The sequence below is a fragment of the Meleagris gallopavo genome, chromosome 21 (assembly GCF_000146605.3).
Source record: "Meleagris gallopavo isolate NT-WF06-2002-E0010 breed Aviagen turkey brand Nicholas breeding stock chromosome 21, Turkey_5.1, whole genome shotgun sequence".
NCBI lineage: Eukaryota > Metazoa > Chordata > Aves > Galliformes > Phasianidae > Meleagris > Meleagris gallopavo.
The window spans coordinates 8,963,406-8,981,877 of record NC_015031.2 but is presented as its reverse complement, the minus strand read 5'-3'; the positions used below and the strand labels follow the sequence as shown (position 1 = coordinate 8,981,877).

The following is an 18,472-nucleotide window of genomic DNA, read 5'->3' as shown; positions in this document are numbered from 1 at the left end:
GGCTCTGCCCGCCGGTACGTTCGATCTAGGGGCGCAGAGCGAGCGCTGGGCCGCCTTCCAGGAGCGGCACCGGCTGAGCTGCGAGGAAGCGGCGCGGCTGCTGCTGGACGCCTAGTGAGTACGGGACGGGTCAGATCCCATCGCTTGCACAGCAGTGAACACGGGCCCGGGGAGGGGGTGGGTCCTCCCGCACAAAGTGGCTTTTTAGGCTAATTCACGGCTCCTCGGTCGCAAATGCCTTTGGGGATTGCATTCCCTCGCGCGCGAGCCGAGGCTCACCTAAATCCGCACCCAGCTCCTGTGCTCTTTCGGTCCACGGCACATCATCGTCGGGCTGTAATCAGTAACTGCCCGTGGGAGTGGAAATTTGGAAGGAAATGGGTTTTCCTCTGCTTTTAGTTTTTGACTCTCATTCTGCAGAGTTGCTATGGATGCACCCTGGGGGAGAGGGAGAAGCTCAGAGATTCCTTCATCGTAAAGTTCCCCTACAATTAAAATGCAAAATAAAATGTTTCAATACGGTGTGGAATGCACTTATCTCTGCTGCTCCCAGCTTTTACAAGGAGAAGTATTAGAGCTGGAGCAGCCGCGGGGGAAAAACGTGGGAAAAGCCATTTCCCAGCTCCAAGAGGGCTGCACTGTGAGAACACCACTTTCTATCATCCCTGGACACGGCCAGTGCTGTAACATTTTGCTGGCCTGGGCCACGGCAGGGGAGCACACCTTCTGTACTCAAGCAGAGTACACTCTACTTGAACTGTAGTTCTTTCCTTTTGCTGTTTTAATAAAATCAAAAATGCAATAAGTGCAGAAGACAATTCATTCTCTACTTCACTCGGGAGCACTTTATTCAAATACATTTCAGGAGATACTTTTTTAAAGATGTATTGCAAGTGCTCAAAGCAAAACTGTTTAATGTAGCCTAGATGTTTCCTTGGCCAACGTAAAAATCTATGCTCACATAACCTGTCTGTTGCTTCTCTCTCCAGTGAGCACAGAGGTCTGGTCAAACACACGGGAGGCTGTCACTGCGGAGCCATCCGCTTTGAGGTCTGGGCTTCAGCAGACCTGCATGTTTTTAACTGCAAGTGAGTTTTTGGTTTCCTGTTCTCAAAAATGAATAAGAGCTCATGTGCTTTTCCAGTCAATGTCATAGAGAAAAGACTGTAATAAAACTGGAGAGTATCCTCTGCTCTGTTTCCATAGGGTATATGCCTGATTATGTGCTGATCCAATGTGGGAATCAGTGCAGATGATGCACTGGTGGGCAGGACTTCAGATCCCCTCATCTGTGCTCATGCAGAAAGTGTTGGGAAAGGTCTAATGACTACAGGTGCTCAGTGGCCTGCTTTATGTTTCCTTCAAGGACAACGTGCCCAAAGCACATCAATCCCCTTTTAACTTGGTCTGCTCCAGTAAATGTTACATTTCTGACCACAAGTGCAAACTACAGCAGTGTCTGATTTCAACAGTGTTTCCCTCACTTGCAACTAGTTTGCTTCCAGCTCACGGGTAACCTTTGAATCTCACTTTCTTGTTTGCCAGTTAATTAATGTTAGAAAAGCTGGCATACTGATCTGAGAGATTAAATGCATTTCTCAGGCTAGTCCTTGGTATGTCTACTGAAAGTTGAATATGTAGAAAAAAGGCATATAATGCTTGCTAGAGGTGAATGTGTTATTGCTTATCTGCATAGGGTCAGTCTGTCTCATGGGCGTGCTTAGCAAACGCTACTGATATGTGTGAGTCCACTTTTGTCACTTACCTCTTTGAGGCTAATGAAACATTTTAGCTCGTAGTGGAATTTCTGTCATCGAGAGGTCTGAGCTAGTTCTGATCTGATTCCTGTATTACAACTCATCTGCTGTTTTTAGAAAGGTCTTCTCTTTCTTTTACAGTTGCAGCATTTGCACAAAGAAGCAGAACAGACACTTCATTGTCCCAGCTTCACGTTTCAAGCTGCTGAAGGTAGAGTAAGAATGCAGTAAGAGCCTGGCCACAAACACTAACTAGAAAGAAATTACCTAATCCATAGAATCTATTATTATTGTAAAAGATGCAAGCGGTTCCCAGTTTTCTTGCCCTAATTCTGTATTTCAAGTAGAGACAAGAAAGTGGTATTTTTAAATTTTATGTCTTAGCTACAAGTTCATAGAAAGTAATTAATACACCTATTTATGTGGGAAATCTACATTGCTTTTTATTTCTGCTTAGGGTGCTGATAATTTGACAACATACACCTTCAACACACATCGTGCCCAGCACACATTCTGCAAGACCTGTGGCGTGCAGAGCTTTTACACTCCTCGCTCTAATCCAGATGGCTATGGTAGGTAAAAAGAGAAAATCTGGCAAACTGTGGTAGCAAAAGTTGACCACCAAGCAAATCTTGGATGGGAGACTCCACTGATTGCTAGTGTGAGAGCAGAGAGCAGCACGTTTTCAGTTTTTTCCTAAATTACTAAACATCTAGAGCTGTAGCCTGAACCTGTGGCTCCTCCACATGAAATAGCCTTACCTGTGACTTGTGAGCTTCCACCCATGACAATTTTCTCATCTAGACTCTCCAGCCTTATAACAGTAGCTGAACTGACAGCATTCACTGACAATCTCTGAGGTGCCCCATCTGCAGAGCACAGAGGTACATCTATCTTCTACTCTTTAGCAGGTTTCTGTGTACTCTCTTTTTCTTCAGGGATAGCTCCCCATTGTCTGGATGATGGCACTGTGCACAGCATTGTTACAGAGGATATCAATGGCAAAGAATGGGAGAAGGCAGTGAAGGAACATAAGACCATCAGAGACATGTCAAAACCCTGACATACCTTTCTAACAGCTGAACTTGGAGGACTGCCATGGAACTGTAGTCTGGGCATTTCTGAGTGTTGTTGCTATCTTTCTGTTTCTTAAATAAATATTTCTATTCTGCCTGTGCCATTCATTTGTGACTCTGAGTTTTAAAGCTACTTCTATTCAATAAACCACCCCAGGACTGGTACCTTGGTAATTCACACTTAGCTATGGTAGAGCTTAATCACAATAAACAGAGCAAAGTTTTAAAAATAATGAAGTCTGGCTAACAAAAATGTCCTATATAAAGTGTCCTATATAAGATAACCTCTTGCGTAGGACAAAGAACTAGCTTATGCTGTTTTTTCTCCAATAACTTCAGTGAACTTACAATGGATTGAGAGTTAAAGGGGTTTTGAAAGAGCTTACTAGGCTCAGGTTCAGTAAAGCATTTATACAGGTGCTTAAATGTATGCAGTAGAGGGACCACTGAAGTTATCCATGTGATTAGAAGTACTGATTTGCTTAAGCCTGGACTTGCTTATGGTTTTAAAGCTGAGTTGGCATATGCTTAGGCACTGACACATGGCCAGCAAACTGAATTCAGCAGTCATACTCTTGTAACAGTGGACACGTGCTCGAGTACAACCAAGAACTCATCTGTTGTCTTGAGCAGGATGTGCTCACAGCAGCACATCATGATCTGGCAATTTAAGTTCTCATCTTGACTGCACACTGCCTAGCAGTGCAGATGCAGGGAAGATGTGCCAGCAGATACAAGCCCACATTAATGAGTGCAAAGGCGTACAGAAACATGGAGTATTGCTGACTTCGCCACAATGTAACCCACAGAATCCCAAATCATTCTTAAAATCTGTGTATCCTAAGGAATTAATCACTGAAAGCTGACATCTTCACTTACTTTTTAACACAAAGGGTGAGGATCTTTAACTCCTGCAGATATCTTTCACATAAGTGGAACAACTTTTGAAACACTGCTTGCTATTTTTGTCTCCATGTGTTCTACAAAAGACTTAGTTACAGCCTCTTCCAAGTCATTCTTAGATCCTGTTGAGATTCTTTTGAGTTGATCTCAAGCCCCATGTTCTGAAGCAAGAAGAAATGCTTGTGTTTCATGAGGGATGCTCTGGGAAAGGGGAGCCTGCAACACAACACATCTCAAAGCAGCAGCAGTAGCAGCAAAGATCAGTGCAATTAGAAAAAAACGTATACTTTCTGATGCTTTATTCATAAGCTTTGGCTTTTTAAAGTTCTGATTTTATCTTATTTTAACTTTTGTGAAGATAGAACATCTTATAAAAGTCACTCCTAATATTTGGATTTTACAAAAGTACCAAGAGATAAAGTTCCGAGTCTGTCTTCATAACTGTGTCCAGAGGAAAAATAGCTTGTGCCATACCTTCTCTAGCAGAGTACTCCTTCTTTTGACTCCTTATTAGGTTAATTCAATTTTCATATCCTATTTAAGCTTCTACAGTGAGAAAATAGTGCTGTTAAACCCTCTTCATCTCAATGTATCGGGCAACAAGATTCAGAAGAAAGTTTATATACAACCTGCTTTTTGTAATCTGAAAGAACACTACACAGAGAGAATCCTGTTCTCTTGAGTGTCTAACAGTTGGGGTTTCTTTGGAGGTTGTCCTGGCACAGTCTTTTTTTTGGCTCAATTTTTTACTCCCTGAGTTGTAAGCGTTGTCTTTTCTAGAAGGCGGAGTGAGTTGATCACCACATAACGTGAGAAAAGCATATAGATGCGGCGAAACCAGAGGAGCTGGCTGTGATGACACTGCATGGCTCTCTACAAGGAAAAACAGTAGAGAAACCATTACAAAAACCTTCCTGACCTAATATGACTGCAGTTTTCAGTGTCCTCCTACACTTGATGTCCTGGACATTGTAAAATTCAAAATTCAATGCACTATGACTACAGATGATCTCTGAGCTGTCCTACCATCTACACAGCACGTGAAGCAAAGCAATTCATCCATTCATATTTCACAAATCACTGAAGACTGTTCACTACTGGCATTTATAAGCTACAGATATAATTATCTGTGAAGCTCTCTGTGATGATGACCTGAATCTTCTGATCAGAGCCTTCACAATGATTATGAGTTATTCAAACAGGTTAAGCAAATACAAAGAGTCTCACCCTGGCTTGCTGAGTCTCTTCTTCTGTGAGTATGAAGAGTGCATCTCTGGGCAGGAGGCAGGAAAGGGGCACATCCAGGATGGAGATGTACTTCCGCAGGAGATTTACTGACTCAAGGACGAGCACACGGCACCCTAGGCAGAAAAGGGGGATAGATATTTCAGAACAACAGAACTGTTGTAAGGTACCCATCTCTCCCGGCTCAGCAGGTCTTTGCAGATTCCCCTGTACTGTTCTTTTTTGCACAAAAGGGATATGTGACCTTGTTTTTGTGGAAGTAACACATCAGCCTGGTTCAATGGCAGTGGCTGCAGTTCTCAGTGAGCTCTCACAGCATTTGTCAGATTTTTGATGAAATTTTACTCTTCCTGTGCTTTGTCCTTGAAAACAGCTGTTCACAAATGTATGTAGTGACAAAAAGCAATGCCACAAGGCGTGACTGTGAAGGGAAGGCTGCTTCTCCCTGGTAAGCAGGCTGCAGGTTGGACATGCCTGATATAATGGAAATTTAAAATAGCTGTCTCTGGTTCATCAACAAAAACAAGATTTCCTCTTTCCACTCCACTTCTTACTTACAGGAAAAAAAAATAACAAGATTCAGGAATGGTTGTATCAAACATTGACTCAGGGTGGCAGTTACAATTCAGAGTTCTAGAATTCATTGCTCAGGTATTCATGATGAAGGGAGTGTATAAAGATTATATTGACTAGGGTTTTTTTTCCCCCCCAATTTTGAAGAGACCTCTGAACTCAAAGATTAATTGCTTTTTAATTTCTATTATTTTTTTTAAACTATGTTTAAATTGTCTTCACTGATGAGCTCAGAGCTGCTTTGGGATTTCTCAGGGCTCAGAACCTGCTGTGATCATGCTCCACACTTTAGATGCTGCACTGTAGTCCAACAGGAAAGGCCAAAGTTGCTGCGTAGACATGCAGTCAGATATGCCATTAGATTTCCAATGAGACAAAGAACAATGCTGAATTGCTACAGAGGCTGCATAATGGCTCATTTTAGCGACATGCTCACTTTGCTGCAACGAGTCTTGCTTTAATTCAGCCGAAGCTCACAATGGCAGCCCTGATCAACTCCAAAACATTTCCTTACCTTTCAATCCCTTTCTTTCCTCTCTCCTTTAAAAAAAAGGAGCAAAGCCCTCCTGCAGCTGCCGGCAGATGGCGGCCCGAGGCAGCTGCAAACGCACAGCCTGGCTGGGTCACTGCAAGCACCTACAGTGCTGGTGGCCCTGTGGTCAGAACCGTGTCATTGCCGTGCCACGTTGCTGCTTCCTGCTGCAGCCTCGGCTGCTCAACCTTGCAAGGTCACCGTGTGGGTCCCTGCGGAGCTGCAGCTGTGCAATGCTGTCTGAGAGGACCGACAGCAGTGCCAAGTTCCCTGCAGCGCGGCCCTGGGACGTGCAGGAACGCAGGCAGCTGGGTGACCGGGTGGCCTGTGTCACCTCCTGATAGCCCGGCTGCTCACAGTCCTCCCTGACACGTCACAGACTGAGCAGTTGCTGTTTAGCTGCCATAAGGTTTCAGCCTGCTGTCACGAAGGATGCTTGCAGTGACAAGTGTGTTGCTGCTCCATGCAGAAGTGCCCTGACAGCTTTTACTTGGCACTAAAGACATTTCTTGTTTCCAAGTAGCAAATCTGTGCTCTTTTTAACTCCAGAATGCACCAGCCCTCTTCCTCAGAACAGCAAAGCCTGCAGGTTCTGTTCCTGCTACTCCCCAAATCTCAGCAGTAAGGTCCCCAAACAGCTGCAACCAAACTCAATATTTGACATTCATCACTTGGGCCTCCTGGGCCCCCATCGGTCAGATCAGGCAAAGCCGTGGGCATTCAAGCTTCACAACATGAAGGGCACTGTAAGAGCCTTCTGTGTCAGTGATATGACAAGGATCTCCACATGCTGACAGCAAGGGCTGCTCTGCATGGGAATGTGAGATGAAGCGAAGCAGGGAAGGAATGTACAGTTCAGTGAGAGATGGAAAAGGATTGAGAGAAACAGACTGCACCCTGCCAAGCAGGGTAAGAGAAGTGCTGCCATTGATGAGTCTACTCCTATGACACCAGCAGGTGAAGCTTTTCAGAGCCTGTTGTGCCTGTGACCTGGGCAGGACAGGATTAACAGTGTAATACAACCTCTCTAGGTTGGCAGAAAGGGCAAGATCAATATAGCTAGTGGATTAGACCTAGAATAGAAGCGCATAAAGCCTGTTTGGCTTGGCTTTCTACTTTCAAATTGCTTATGCAGCAAGTATGCCTAGAATGAGATTATTAGCAGATCTACGCATGCTAAGGGCTTGCACTGCTCCTGACAGACATCAGCACACCAATTCTTTTGAAAGAGTGATGGTTAAAGCTGGACAGGGCCAGCAATTGGGGCTGTCTTGGCTTCTAGAAACAAGCCTACGTGCTTGCGCCTGGCCTGGACAACTTGATTACAGATTATAAAAAGCCTACTGTCTTTATGCTGGCTAAGGGCATTAGAAAGCAAAGCAGGATATTTAGGGTGCTCATTTGCATATCAGTGAGGCAATGCAAGGCTTAGCTGGCTTTTGCATTTGCAGAGAGATTTTCTCTGGATTCTCTGATCACATGAGCTTACATGGGTTCACCCGCAAATATTTCCCTCTTACCAACAGCAGAGCAGGACATTTCCATGGCCTGAACATGCTTGTCAGCTCTATCCACACAGCCTCAATCCCAGCATCACTCTTGTTTCATTAAGCCCCTCTGATGCACAGCCCTGCACGCCTGCCAGATCAAATTATAAATACCAGGAATTTCAATGAGACTGGAACTATATTTGGAAAGGCTTAGCGTAAGCAGCAGCATGGGAGCTCCCCGTTCCTTTGGCATTTGTAGGTCATGTCAGATGTGATGTAATCAGAGCAGCAAGGCTTTTATATAGCTTCAGGAGTTTCATGATGCTGCTGGAGAAATGGAAATGCTATCTATATGTGGGTCTGTTTCAAACCTGAACCAATTTGAGGCACAGCCCATCCAGTCTATTCAGGACCACATTATATCTAATGTCCATGTCTAAACCAGCATGAACTGAGCATGGAGCTGGTTTGGTCTAGAAAATACCTGACGTCTAGCAGCAACATCTACCCCTGCAGTTCCTTGTTCTTTCTCTGTACTGCATACAGCACATAGGCAGCTCTTTGCTGTTATCTCAGAATTCCTAGGAAAGGAGTTGGCATTAATGCTATTTTTCTTAGATGGCAGAATTGAAGAGACTAGAGTGAGAGCTCAGTTATAGGGCATTTTGCCATCTTGGCCCCAGCTCTCTCCACTAGATCTTGGTCTGCAACGTGCTACTATCAGGGAATAAAACTGATTTTGCCCTTATATTCAAGCAAGACCACAAGAATCACAGAGCAGACACCAAGTCACACCACTGATTCAGGACAACCCCAAATGACAGGAAAGGCATAAGCTCCCCAAACCAGACAGGAAAGTGACTGCAGAGGAGACTTAGCTGGTGAGAGGCTGCAGGGAGATAAAAGAACAAGAAAGGGTTCAGTTGTGGGTTTCATTTGCATTTCAAATAGAGGCGAGTTTGGCAGATGAAGCCCTGGACAGAACACGCATGTGAAAGATTGCCTAATGTGTGCAGAGTCATGGCTGTTTTGTGTGACATACCTTCAGGTAACTTCCTCTCTGAATGCAGGTACCTGTGAATGAAGAGATACATGTAGGTAAACAATAACGAAGTTAATCAAATATTGATGTTATAGACATGGACTCTGTATTAACCCCTTTCTCTTAATACACATTTACAGCAGTTGATCTTAAAAGAAATTAAGGAGCAGACGCTGGAGGTGTATGTCAGGCACTAGTAAGCCTCAATCCCCACGTTAATCTGCCATTTCTTTTCTATGCTGGCTGCTGGGGACACAGCACAAATAAGTTCCATAAATCCAATTCATTCTCAAAATTCTGTTGCACTAAGGGAAACGGTAGGAAGCTGCCAAAGGTTATCTACCTTTGATGGCATTTGCTCTTACAGGTGTCTGTCTGCTGACCAGGAACATAGCTGACAGCTCTGACAGCTCCTGCTTGGGGACCAACTTCATTCTTTCTAACCAGTGCTGGCACTGGGGCCAAGAATTTTCTCCAACTTGTTGCTCAATAAGACTTCGATCTGTTCATGACTTTTACCTGGGAAATTTCTGTGACAAAAACAAGTCCTTTGGAATAGAATGAGGGGACAACTTTTTTCTGCTCTGGCCCATTGTTCATGGTGACAGAACACCTATGCTCGCATCACCATTTGAATGCCTCCAGATTTGGCCCATCAAAGGGATGGGAGGAAGCAGGTCTCCAGCAGATGGCACTCAGAGCTGTCCCACACCCAGGCTTGCTCTTCCATTAGAAAAAGATACCCAAACAATGGAACATTTGCCAAAAAGAGAAAGGAAATAAAAAAAAAAGTTATTTAACCCTGTGTAATATTTAAAAAGATTGTTATCGTCTTATAGTGGTGTATTTAACAAAGGACAACATGACAGTTCATGTGTAAATCAGCCAGGATAAAACATACATTATATGTAAACTGTTATGTTTCTCCAGTCACTTTCAAACTAGGATTATCTCTGGCTGTTGGTTAAGTTCAAGGAAAAGGATTAGCTACACGGGAGTAGACAAAATAGGAAGCACTGAAATATGAATAGCCAAAGCAATTCAAAGCAAAAGCCAAGCCAGAAATGCAGGTCATGGCAGAACTCAAACAGCAATCAGAAGACATATGCCTTAAATAGATTCTCTTGCCAATGGTCTCCTCCGGAGCCAAAGATCAACAAGCAACACCATTTTCTACTAAACAGTGGTCCTGTAATATTGGCTTAGCCCTCTTACACCCCGCTACTCAAGTCCTACTGTACAGACCAAGATTGTCAATGTTGCTCCATAAACACTACCAGCAATTTTTCAGAGGCAAGGGAAAGGTTTAAATATCTCCATTAATGCGTGCTCTGCTCTTCTGCCAGAAGTTTCTTCCCCTCCAGCTAGAATCTGGCCACCCAAAGTGGTGATTCAGCACTCGGTAAAGCTAGCAGGGTGGGAACTTATTTTAAAATAAACTTGAAGAGAGAAAGCAGTGAGGGGTGGGAAATTTGGCTACCTATTCCAAGTCCTAGTGCCTGTTCTGGGTGTGCTGCTGCTGTATTGAGAGATTGTCAAAGCACTAGCTGACAGCAAGTTAAAGGTTGTGAAGAGCTGCTCCAAGAGTGAACTAATAATCATCATTTCTGGCCACTAGAAACAGAAACAAAGAGAGATCCAGTTCATATGGAAATGTTCCAGCAGGAGCAGGGGGCACCTTCTGCAGGGAAGGAAAGTTTGATCCAGCAGAAAATTAAGGGGCTTGTGTTTGTGTAAAGGCTCAGAGATACACAAACTCCATATTTTGGTTAAGGAAAGGTCTTCAACACTGCAGCCAGAGAGACTTGATACTGATCTGGAAGAACAGGCACAGAGAAACTCGGATCGTTTCCTTATCCTTTTTGTCCTGAGCCAAATAGTTCAGCTCCGTGCAGAGCTCTCAGAATGGACTCCACCCAGGTGCAGAGGAATTGCAGCTTTGCTCATTTGTATTTCTCAGGCTAGAGCTGGCAGTGAACTGCGTGGTTGCAGAAAGAGAGAGAGAGAAGCAACATGTTCACAAAACTAGCCAATCCTCCCCCAAATTAATCTTCTTGCTCCCATCTCCACCCTGCTGAAGCTTCTCCATGGGACACTTCCAAGTAGGGGAGAGGTTGCAGCTGTCTGTTGTTGCCATTTTGGGAATGCTGTTTTATAGATTGGACTTGCTGTGGTTTGGGTGAAATGAAAGAGTTTGGCATAAAATCTTGACAAGTCAAACACAAACAGGCTCTTTTTTTAGCAGTGTTTTTGTGTTTTCCTTCCAAAGAGACCTTTTTATAAAAATTCTTTTCTTTTAAATATAGAGCTCATTCCCATCCACCCACCAAATCCCAAAGGCCAGCTGATTTCAATGTACTTCTCACTGCACCCCCTGTTAGACCTGTTGTAGGTTTCAGATCCACATTTGAAACAAAGTGCAGCCCTCCGCAAAGAAGAGCTCCAAAATACTATGAGACTTGTGATGGCATCCACCATTTCTGCACTGCAAGGACCATCCCTCAAGGACCAGCAGCTTTGAAAGCTACTCCTGTCTGTAGCTATTGCTCAACAGAAAAACTGAAGTGGCCAACAAACCCCATTCTGCAAACTGCTGAATGGAGACAGCTCCCAAATCCTTTATTCAGCCTACTTCAATGAAAGCTGTTAGCAAAGCAAGTGGGCTAGCTCTAAAGTACAGACCCCGATACCAGCCTGTTAAGGCAAGAAGGAATAAGTTGAGATGGAGCTGGGGCCTCTGCCCCAGGGAACACAGAACTCCCCTGGGTTGGAAGTGGGACTGATGTTCAGGTGGGTGGACCACAGCTTTGGTAACATTCTCTTCAGTGAGAAATTGTTCACAGAAATCAGTGACTTCACTCTCCAATTAGATCCTGGTGCCAAAGGTAAAACCCTTCACTGTGCTACGCTGGATGCTGTAGAGCCCCGGGGAAATGCAGTTTTCAAGAGCACAGCAAAAGAATGGATGTCTTAAAGATACGTTGGGGCTCCATTTAGGATCCTACCTCTAATCTGTCCAATTAATCTGATGAAACAGATGTGAAAGAGGAAGAACAGTTAGTCTCCTAGGAATCACCAAGACATTAGAGGGATATACTTGCCAGATGTTGAATGTTTACTACCTGGAACGCCTCCTCCCTCCCTAACTGGACTTTCTGGCTGCCTTTCCATGCACCCTGAACTACACCACGTAACAACATGCAGCTTTTTAAACACTATTCAGACACTCTGTACTCACGTGTATCACAGTGGTAAAAGATGATTCCATCATTCAGAAAAAAAAGCAGCGATTCAGAGATTTTCCAGTTGACAGAGCTTCTCTTTGGCTCTGTGCTTAGGTCCCTGCACTGGGAGAAGAATGTGCAGTGTCACTGCTCCAGTCATGCTGCTAGCAGTCTAGTGACACTGGGAAGAACATTCCTTGAGGCTGTTTCTTCAGGAAAAAAAAAAACAAAAAAAAAACTTCTTGGTGGAAGGGAATCCCTGCTGACTACCAACAATACAGTGCCCTGTGTGCAACCTTACCTTAATGGCTCTCACCAGGAACGTGGAAGGGCACTGGGATGAATGAGCTTAGTCATGTTAAGGAATGAGATGAAATCTAGGAGGAAATACCCAGCTAGATACCAAACTGATGTATACCAGGCATGGGCAGTCATCTGAGGGGAAAGGACAGAAACTTAGAGGATAAAATACAGGACATTTCTTTCCTGACTTTAAGGACAGAGTCTGGGTCCAATCACAGCTACCATTCACAAATTCTCCCATCACTTAGGACATTTGAGTTCGTTAAAACAAAATACCAGAAGTGAGCTGGATTGTTAAAAGACAGATTGAAACATAAGATATTGCACCCTGTTATTTCGCCAATCCTCTTTATTTTGCAGGAACCCTACAACTCTGTTAGGGCCTCAAGAATCCCAACCATACACATCAATGACAAAAAAAATCCTTTTCCAAGGTGGAGCAAACAATAGTTGGTTTGGAAGAAGGATTTACTGGGAGAAAGCAAGGGAAATAACAAGATTGTAGTCTGCTTTAAAAACATAAATGAGATGTCACTCATTTGAAATACGTGGGCTACAGCTGCTTAAAAGGAGTGAGGGATCAGAATCCCATTCTAGCCCTGCAAAAAGACCTGCACTGCAAAAAGACCTGCAATAAAAACGGTAGTTGGGAACCCATACACTACCATCAAGCTAATTATCATAGAAACAGCTAGCTTCTTGCTCAACATGTTCTTAAAGACCTGAACTTAGAAAATCAATACAAGCACAACTGTGCTCTGTAGAGATGTAATCCAGTTGGCAGCTTTTGAAATCAGTACCTACCGAATATGGCTGGACAATGCTGATCACTGTTTTGATACACTTATTTGAAACTGGCATTTAATCAGACCTCCTCTTTCAGGAAACCCTGGTGCAATCCACCCTCACAGTGCTACGTGCCATGGCATTCATAAATGGGGCACTCAGAAGTCAAGCTGTGACACCTAAGTGCAAAAAGGCATTGGTGGCACTCAAGCTGTGTCACAATCAACTCAAGAGAGATAAAGCATTAAGCTCCCAAATATCATTTTTGCAGCGATATCACAGTCTCATTTACAACCTACCACTGAGCTGATGGATGTTAAGAAACATCCTGAAAGACTGAGAGGTGTTTTTCTAAATTGAACTGATGAGAATAGGCTCAGCTAATGATTCTTTGATGTAGCTTTTTTATATGGCATCGTTGATATAAGTTTTATGGATGCAGTTGCTATAACAACATAATGCATGGTTAAATATAGTAGCTCCTATTTTCCACTCAGTTTGCTCTGCCCTAAGCAGACAAGGACTATTCTTTTCTGTTCTAGTTGGGATGAAATGGATTTGATTGCTCACTGAAGAAAACAAGTGCTACAGTCCTTCCTCCCCCTCACAGCAGCCATTTCTCCCCACCTTAAGCAAGCAAATAACAAAATCAACAGCCCTCCATTTGCTAGTCAAGAAGGCTTGTATAAAAATCAAAATGCAAGATGAGTCATGCAAAACTAGAACTCCTTGATATTACATGTGATCTCAGTGCAAACACTGTCATTTCAAAGTGCAGGAAAGAGAGGTTCTCAGATATTCCTGTCACGTATTATTTACCATGGTTATTACTGTAGTGCTTTAGTGACTGACCAAGTACTAAGAAAGGGAATTAAGTGGCCCTGATGTCACTTGAGACCTGTTCATCCCTGTGAATGTGTGTACAGGGTCCAGTCTTGGCCACAGGGAAAGCTCCTACTTTGAGGATAAAGGAGAATTATGTTGCCAAATCCAGGCCACAGGGAAAGAAACAGAGCTACAGAGAATTGCATTCAATTCCCTCTTCTTTGCTATAGTGTTGGTTTGTGGGGTTTTTTTTGTTTCTTTTGATGTTTTTTGATTTTTTTTTTTTCCCCTCAATCTGGAAGGCAGAACTGAAATACTCCCAGGGGAGACAAAAATCAAATAGCAATTTGTGTTTCTCCCCCATCCTATTTTTGGGTGTTTTCTTTTTCTTAGTATTTTTCCCTTGCAAAAGAAGAAACCCACTCTCAAACCTTGGCATTTCACAGATCTGAAGGCTAGGTATACAGCAGCATCTAGACTCATTGCAGGGTGTCACAAGGATATTTGGTGCAAGTGGAAGGAACATTGCTTCTGAATAGGTTCTGCTCTTCTGAACATAACTTCTATCCCAGACCCTAGAAAGGTTATTTACATTCTTAGCAAATAATGCTGAGCTATGATCATTTCCTGAACTGTTGTGCTCCTTGCAGCTGCTTAATAATTTGTATCTCCTGAAGCAAGGAGCTGTGGAATGGATCACATGGCCTGTTGTACCTCTGCTCTTGCAGCAAACAACCTTTTAGTGGGCATAAAGTCAGTCTCCCACAGTCAGGGAGCTTCCAAAAGAGCTGAGTGTTGCTGCATCAGCCTTCTTCTTCACCCTTTCCACTTGCTGTCATAGCGGAGGCAGAGTCCTGCAGACCTCATTTAAAGATGGCTAATAAATAAACGCATTCCACATGATACCTAGAGAAGAGAGTTCATTTGCCTTTTTGCTGTCATGTAGCACTCGGGCCCTGGGGGCAGCAACCTCTGCTCTGCAAAGCCCTGCTAGCAGGGGGTATTGTGAGAAGCCCCACAAATGCTCCTGGTGCTGCCTGAACTAGCCAGTATATAAGAACTCAGCAGGGCACTGAGAATCAGGAGTGGTACAGTCACGCTCTACTTCCTCCATGACACAAACTGAAAAATAATGAGAGCAAGCAAGACACTAAAAATAAAATTAACCTTTCAGTGACCACAGCATCACTCCTGCCACACACAGATGACTGAGTTGCCATGTTTATTTTTGCTGATTCAGGACCAGAAAAGAGATGAGACAAACTGGTCCTTAATTAATGAGATATGCTTATATATTCTGATACAAGTGAGACCACCTCATCAGCTCAGGGCAATATTCTGCTTAGGCTAAGGACTAATGCAAAGATCCGGGCTCAAGAGGCCTCCAGATAAAGAACACTTCTCAGGAAGATACTCTGGGACAAGAAAAAGGTTAACAATCCCCTGTGCATACATAGGAAACCTACAATGCAAAGGTGGGAAAGTGATTTCTGGACAGGTACAAAGTAACACAAAAGCACAATTGGGATAATAGTTGATACAGCTGCTACCTTGTTTTCCCTATATCTCTTCAGGACATAGGGGGATATCCAACAGCCTGTCTTCTATTTCTATTTGCAAGCCCTATGGCAAACTGTCTGAGCAAACACTGAGGGTCCAGGTAGCTGAAAGCTCTCTGCTACCTCTGTGCAAACATGTAAGCATCAGCCATCAACCTCTGTCCTTTGCTCACCCCTCAAGCAACATTGTGCTGGAAAGCATCTCACCACTTAGTCCAAACAAATGCACTGTTTACTTTAACTTCACTTCCCTTCTTCCTGTTAAGATATTTTAAAAGATCTTGGGAAAAGCCACGATCTCCTCTAACACTGAGTTCCAGCCATGAGATAGGATCAAAGATTCTCAGCATCTTCCCAGAGGAGCTTAGTGGGTCCCAGTATGGGATATGTGGCTCTGTAGCTTTCTTCAAGCAAGTAAGAAAGCAAAATGACTAGATGTTGGAGATCCAGAGTTACTTGAATTGCACAGATGATTCAGAAAACAAATGGGCGCTAAAAATACAAGATAAACTTGCAAAGAGTTTTTCTCATGCCTGGAGAAGACAGGGATGGCTCTAAGGGAAAATCACTCTAGGACAATGAAATCTGAATGAGCAGTTAAAATATGATTAGCTGCCTTGCCAGGAAAAAATTGGGCGATTTTTGTCTAGCATCCTTCCTACATCACAACACAGAGATAAAGGCTTTCAAAATTTAAAGAATAAAGTGATAAAGCAATGAACTGACTTAGGAAGATTAGTAAATAGGAACAGCTTTAGTGAAGGAGCAGTATCCTTTGCCCAGAGTAGTAAATTCAGATAATCAGATGGAGTAGCAACATCCTCTTGAACAATGGTGCAGGCCTCTCCAAAATTCAACTATCACCAGCTCATGCATCTATTCACATACTCACCTCAAACCAGAAATGCAACCATCTGAAGCACACTTCAGTGCAAGTGCATTCACTACACTGCACTAGGAGCAAGAATGTGTCACTGCTCTGAGATCAAGAATGGGAAGAGAAAAAGAGGCCTCAGTGAAAGGAAGACTAGCAAAGCACCAGCAGGTGGAATAATAAAGGGTGCTGTGGGTCATTTACAACACTGTAGGAGCTCCTCTAAATAGCATCATGTCCCATGGCCCAGCACACAGGTATAAACAAAGTTAATACTACTCTTGGCTCTAGTTGGTAATTAACTGCTTACACACAAACACCATGTTCACCTCTGCAACACTACAGGGAGGCATCCAACAAAGCACGCAGAACACTGTACCTTAAAGCAGCGTAGAGAGAAATGTGGTTAGCATGACCACTCACTCCTCCTGCATCAAAAGTTACCACCTGCAAAGTAAAACCACAGAACAGTAAACATTTTGAAGAATAAAGAGACAATGTAATAACCAGCTTTGACATCTAACACGGCACTGTCCCAGCCCATTGTCTCCAAAGAGTTGTTTTTGTGTTGCACAATGTAGCCTTTGTGCGTGAAGTCAAGTTACAGAAACACAACTAAACAAATAAGTGAGGACACTCTGGAACTAAACAACTACATGGTCTAATAGCTTAAACAAGGGAGAAATGATAAGTATCACGTTCCCAATGGCAGGATGCTCTTGTTACTTATTATGTAGCCAAAAGGTTACTTTCAGAGTAATCTCATGCAAACTCGCTCTTGTCCCAAGTAGTCCAGCTCTGTGAATCACTCTCTCCTGAATCTGAGAACATACCAGAATGCCTGTGAACTGCAGGGTGAGACTATAAGCTTGCTGTGCTGTGATTCAGGACAGACTGCTCTAATAAAAGCAACACAATTGGGCATTACTGTCCTGATTGCAATGAGACTTCATCACACAACAGCAATAGTTGATAATCTGATACGAGAATAAAGCTTTTAAAGGAATCAGCTGATTGCCTTCTTTGTACAACCAAGTCAGGCTGTCAGCTGAATGAGAAGAGCATGTTGTTTTTTGCTTCTCTGCAGGGAGAAATGAGGACTTTTTAAATGCAGAAATAACATGTGAAAGTAGCACTAACAAGTCGCTAGCCAAAGCATGGAATACCCTTGGCTCCCAGTCCTCAGAGCCACTCAATAATGTATTGGGGCAAAGCATCCACCCTAAGTGCTCATTCTGCACAATACTGTGAAGTAGGTATCAAAAGATTCCTGCTACCAATCTGGAAGACAAACTGGCAGCACAAAGTGTAGAGCAGACAGGGTATATATGCTGGTACTGGTACGGTTTCCATATGGTGAAAGTGACAGCCCTTCAACAGCATCTAGTTAGGCTTCCACTCTGAAAGAGGCCAAGCAGCAGAGTTCTTCACAGCTCCTTTCTCCATGACCAGGAAGGAATCAAACTCCCTACATTTCAACAGATATTTGCTTCTTTGCCAGTCCGTTCTTTCTTGAGGGAAGAAAAAGTTACTGCCTTGCTTACTCACCACAGCTCCCTCCTCAACATCTATTTTCTAAGCAAGGCTTGAACTACTGGGTTAATGATCAAGGGAAGATCAAAAACCACCCTGCCCATCCTGCAACTTTCTACTCCACCCTCCAACAGAAGAGGCCCTTTCACACATAAGAGATACCGTGTAAAGGACAGGAAACAGAGACAGTGAAAAATACTTGAAATCCCACAAACTCCAGGCAAACCTGCTAACAAGCCCATCCACCTAGCACAAGCCCACAGACAGACCCCCTATTTTGTCCGGTGGCTGTAGCTGTGTTGCCACCAAGCAGCAGGTGTCTTCTGCTTTGGCTGCTTTACTGTACATCACCACTACTTGACAGTCTGCCTGCAGGGACTGCACGGTCTGGAATGGTGCTCAGCTCTCCCTAAGATTATCAGCTTTTTGAGTAGCTCATCTGGGAAAGATGTTATTGAATTCTGTACGGCTTGAGGAACCAGCACAGCACCCTGCATGCTACAGATAAGAAAAAGCGTGCTCTGAAGTCATTTCTACCTATAGTGGAGCTCTCCTAACATGATAACGTGTCCCACTCATTACAGGCAGAATAAATTCCTAAGCAGGTGATTAACAGTGAGAGTCTGATAAGGATCAGATTGGACTCTCACTTAACCTTTTAACTATACAGGGACAGAGCAAGCTTTGTTTCTTTTACCTGCTAATTTATGTTTATGTAACCTGTATAAATAAAACGTCTTCAAGATTACT

The 18,472-nt window shown here is 43.5% G+C and overlaps 2 protein-coding genes across 2 annotated transcripts in view; one reads left to right on the top strand and one right to left on the bottom strand.

The window, feature by feature from the left end:
* Window positions 1-4: 4 nt before the first annotated feature.
* Window positions 5-2,941, top strand: CENPV (centromere protein V; the record flags this gene model as incomplete). Its single annotated transcript, XM_019621863.1, has 5 exons — window positions 5-114; window positions 990-1,088; window positions 1,899-1,968; window positions 2,215-2,329; window positions 2,696-2,941. Coding segments are annotated over 5 exons (519 nt in total), but the record flags the coding sequence as incomplete, so codon positions are not given.
* Window positions 2,942-4,018: 1,077 nt separating this feature from the next.
* Window positions 4,019-18,472, bottom strand: part of PIGL (phosphatidylinositol glycan anchor biosynthesis class L) — a 54,976-nt gene continuing 40,522 nt past the window's right edge. Inside the window, exons 4-7 of the mRNA XM_019622038.2 lie at window positions 16,569-16,636; window positions 8,619-8,650; window positions 4,964-5,097; window positions 4,019-4,609 (exon numbers count right to left, since the gene is read on the bottom strand). Coding sequence (XP_019477583.1) covers window positions 4,475-4,609; window positions 4,964-5,097; window positions 8,619-8,650; window positions 16,569-16,636 — 369 coding nt within the window. The 3' untranslated portion in view covers window positions 4,019-4,474. The remainder of the gene's footprint in view (window positions 4,610-4,963; window positions 5,098-8,618; window positions 8,651-16,568; window positions 16,637-18,472) is intronic.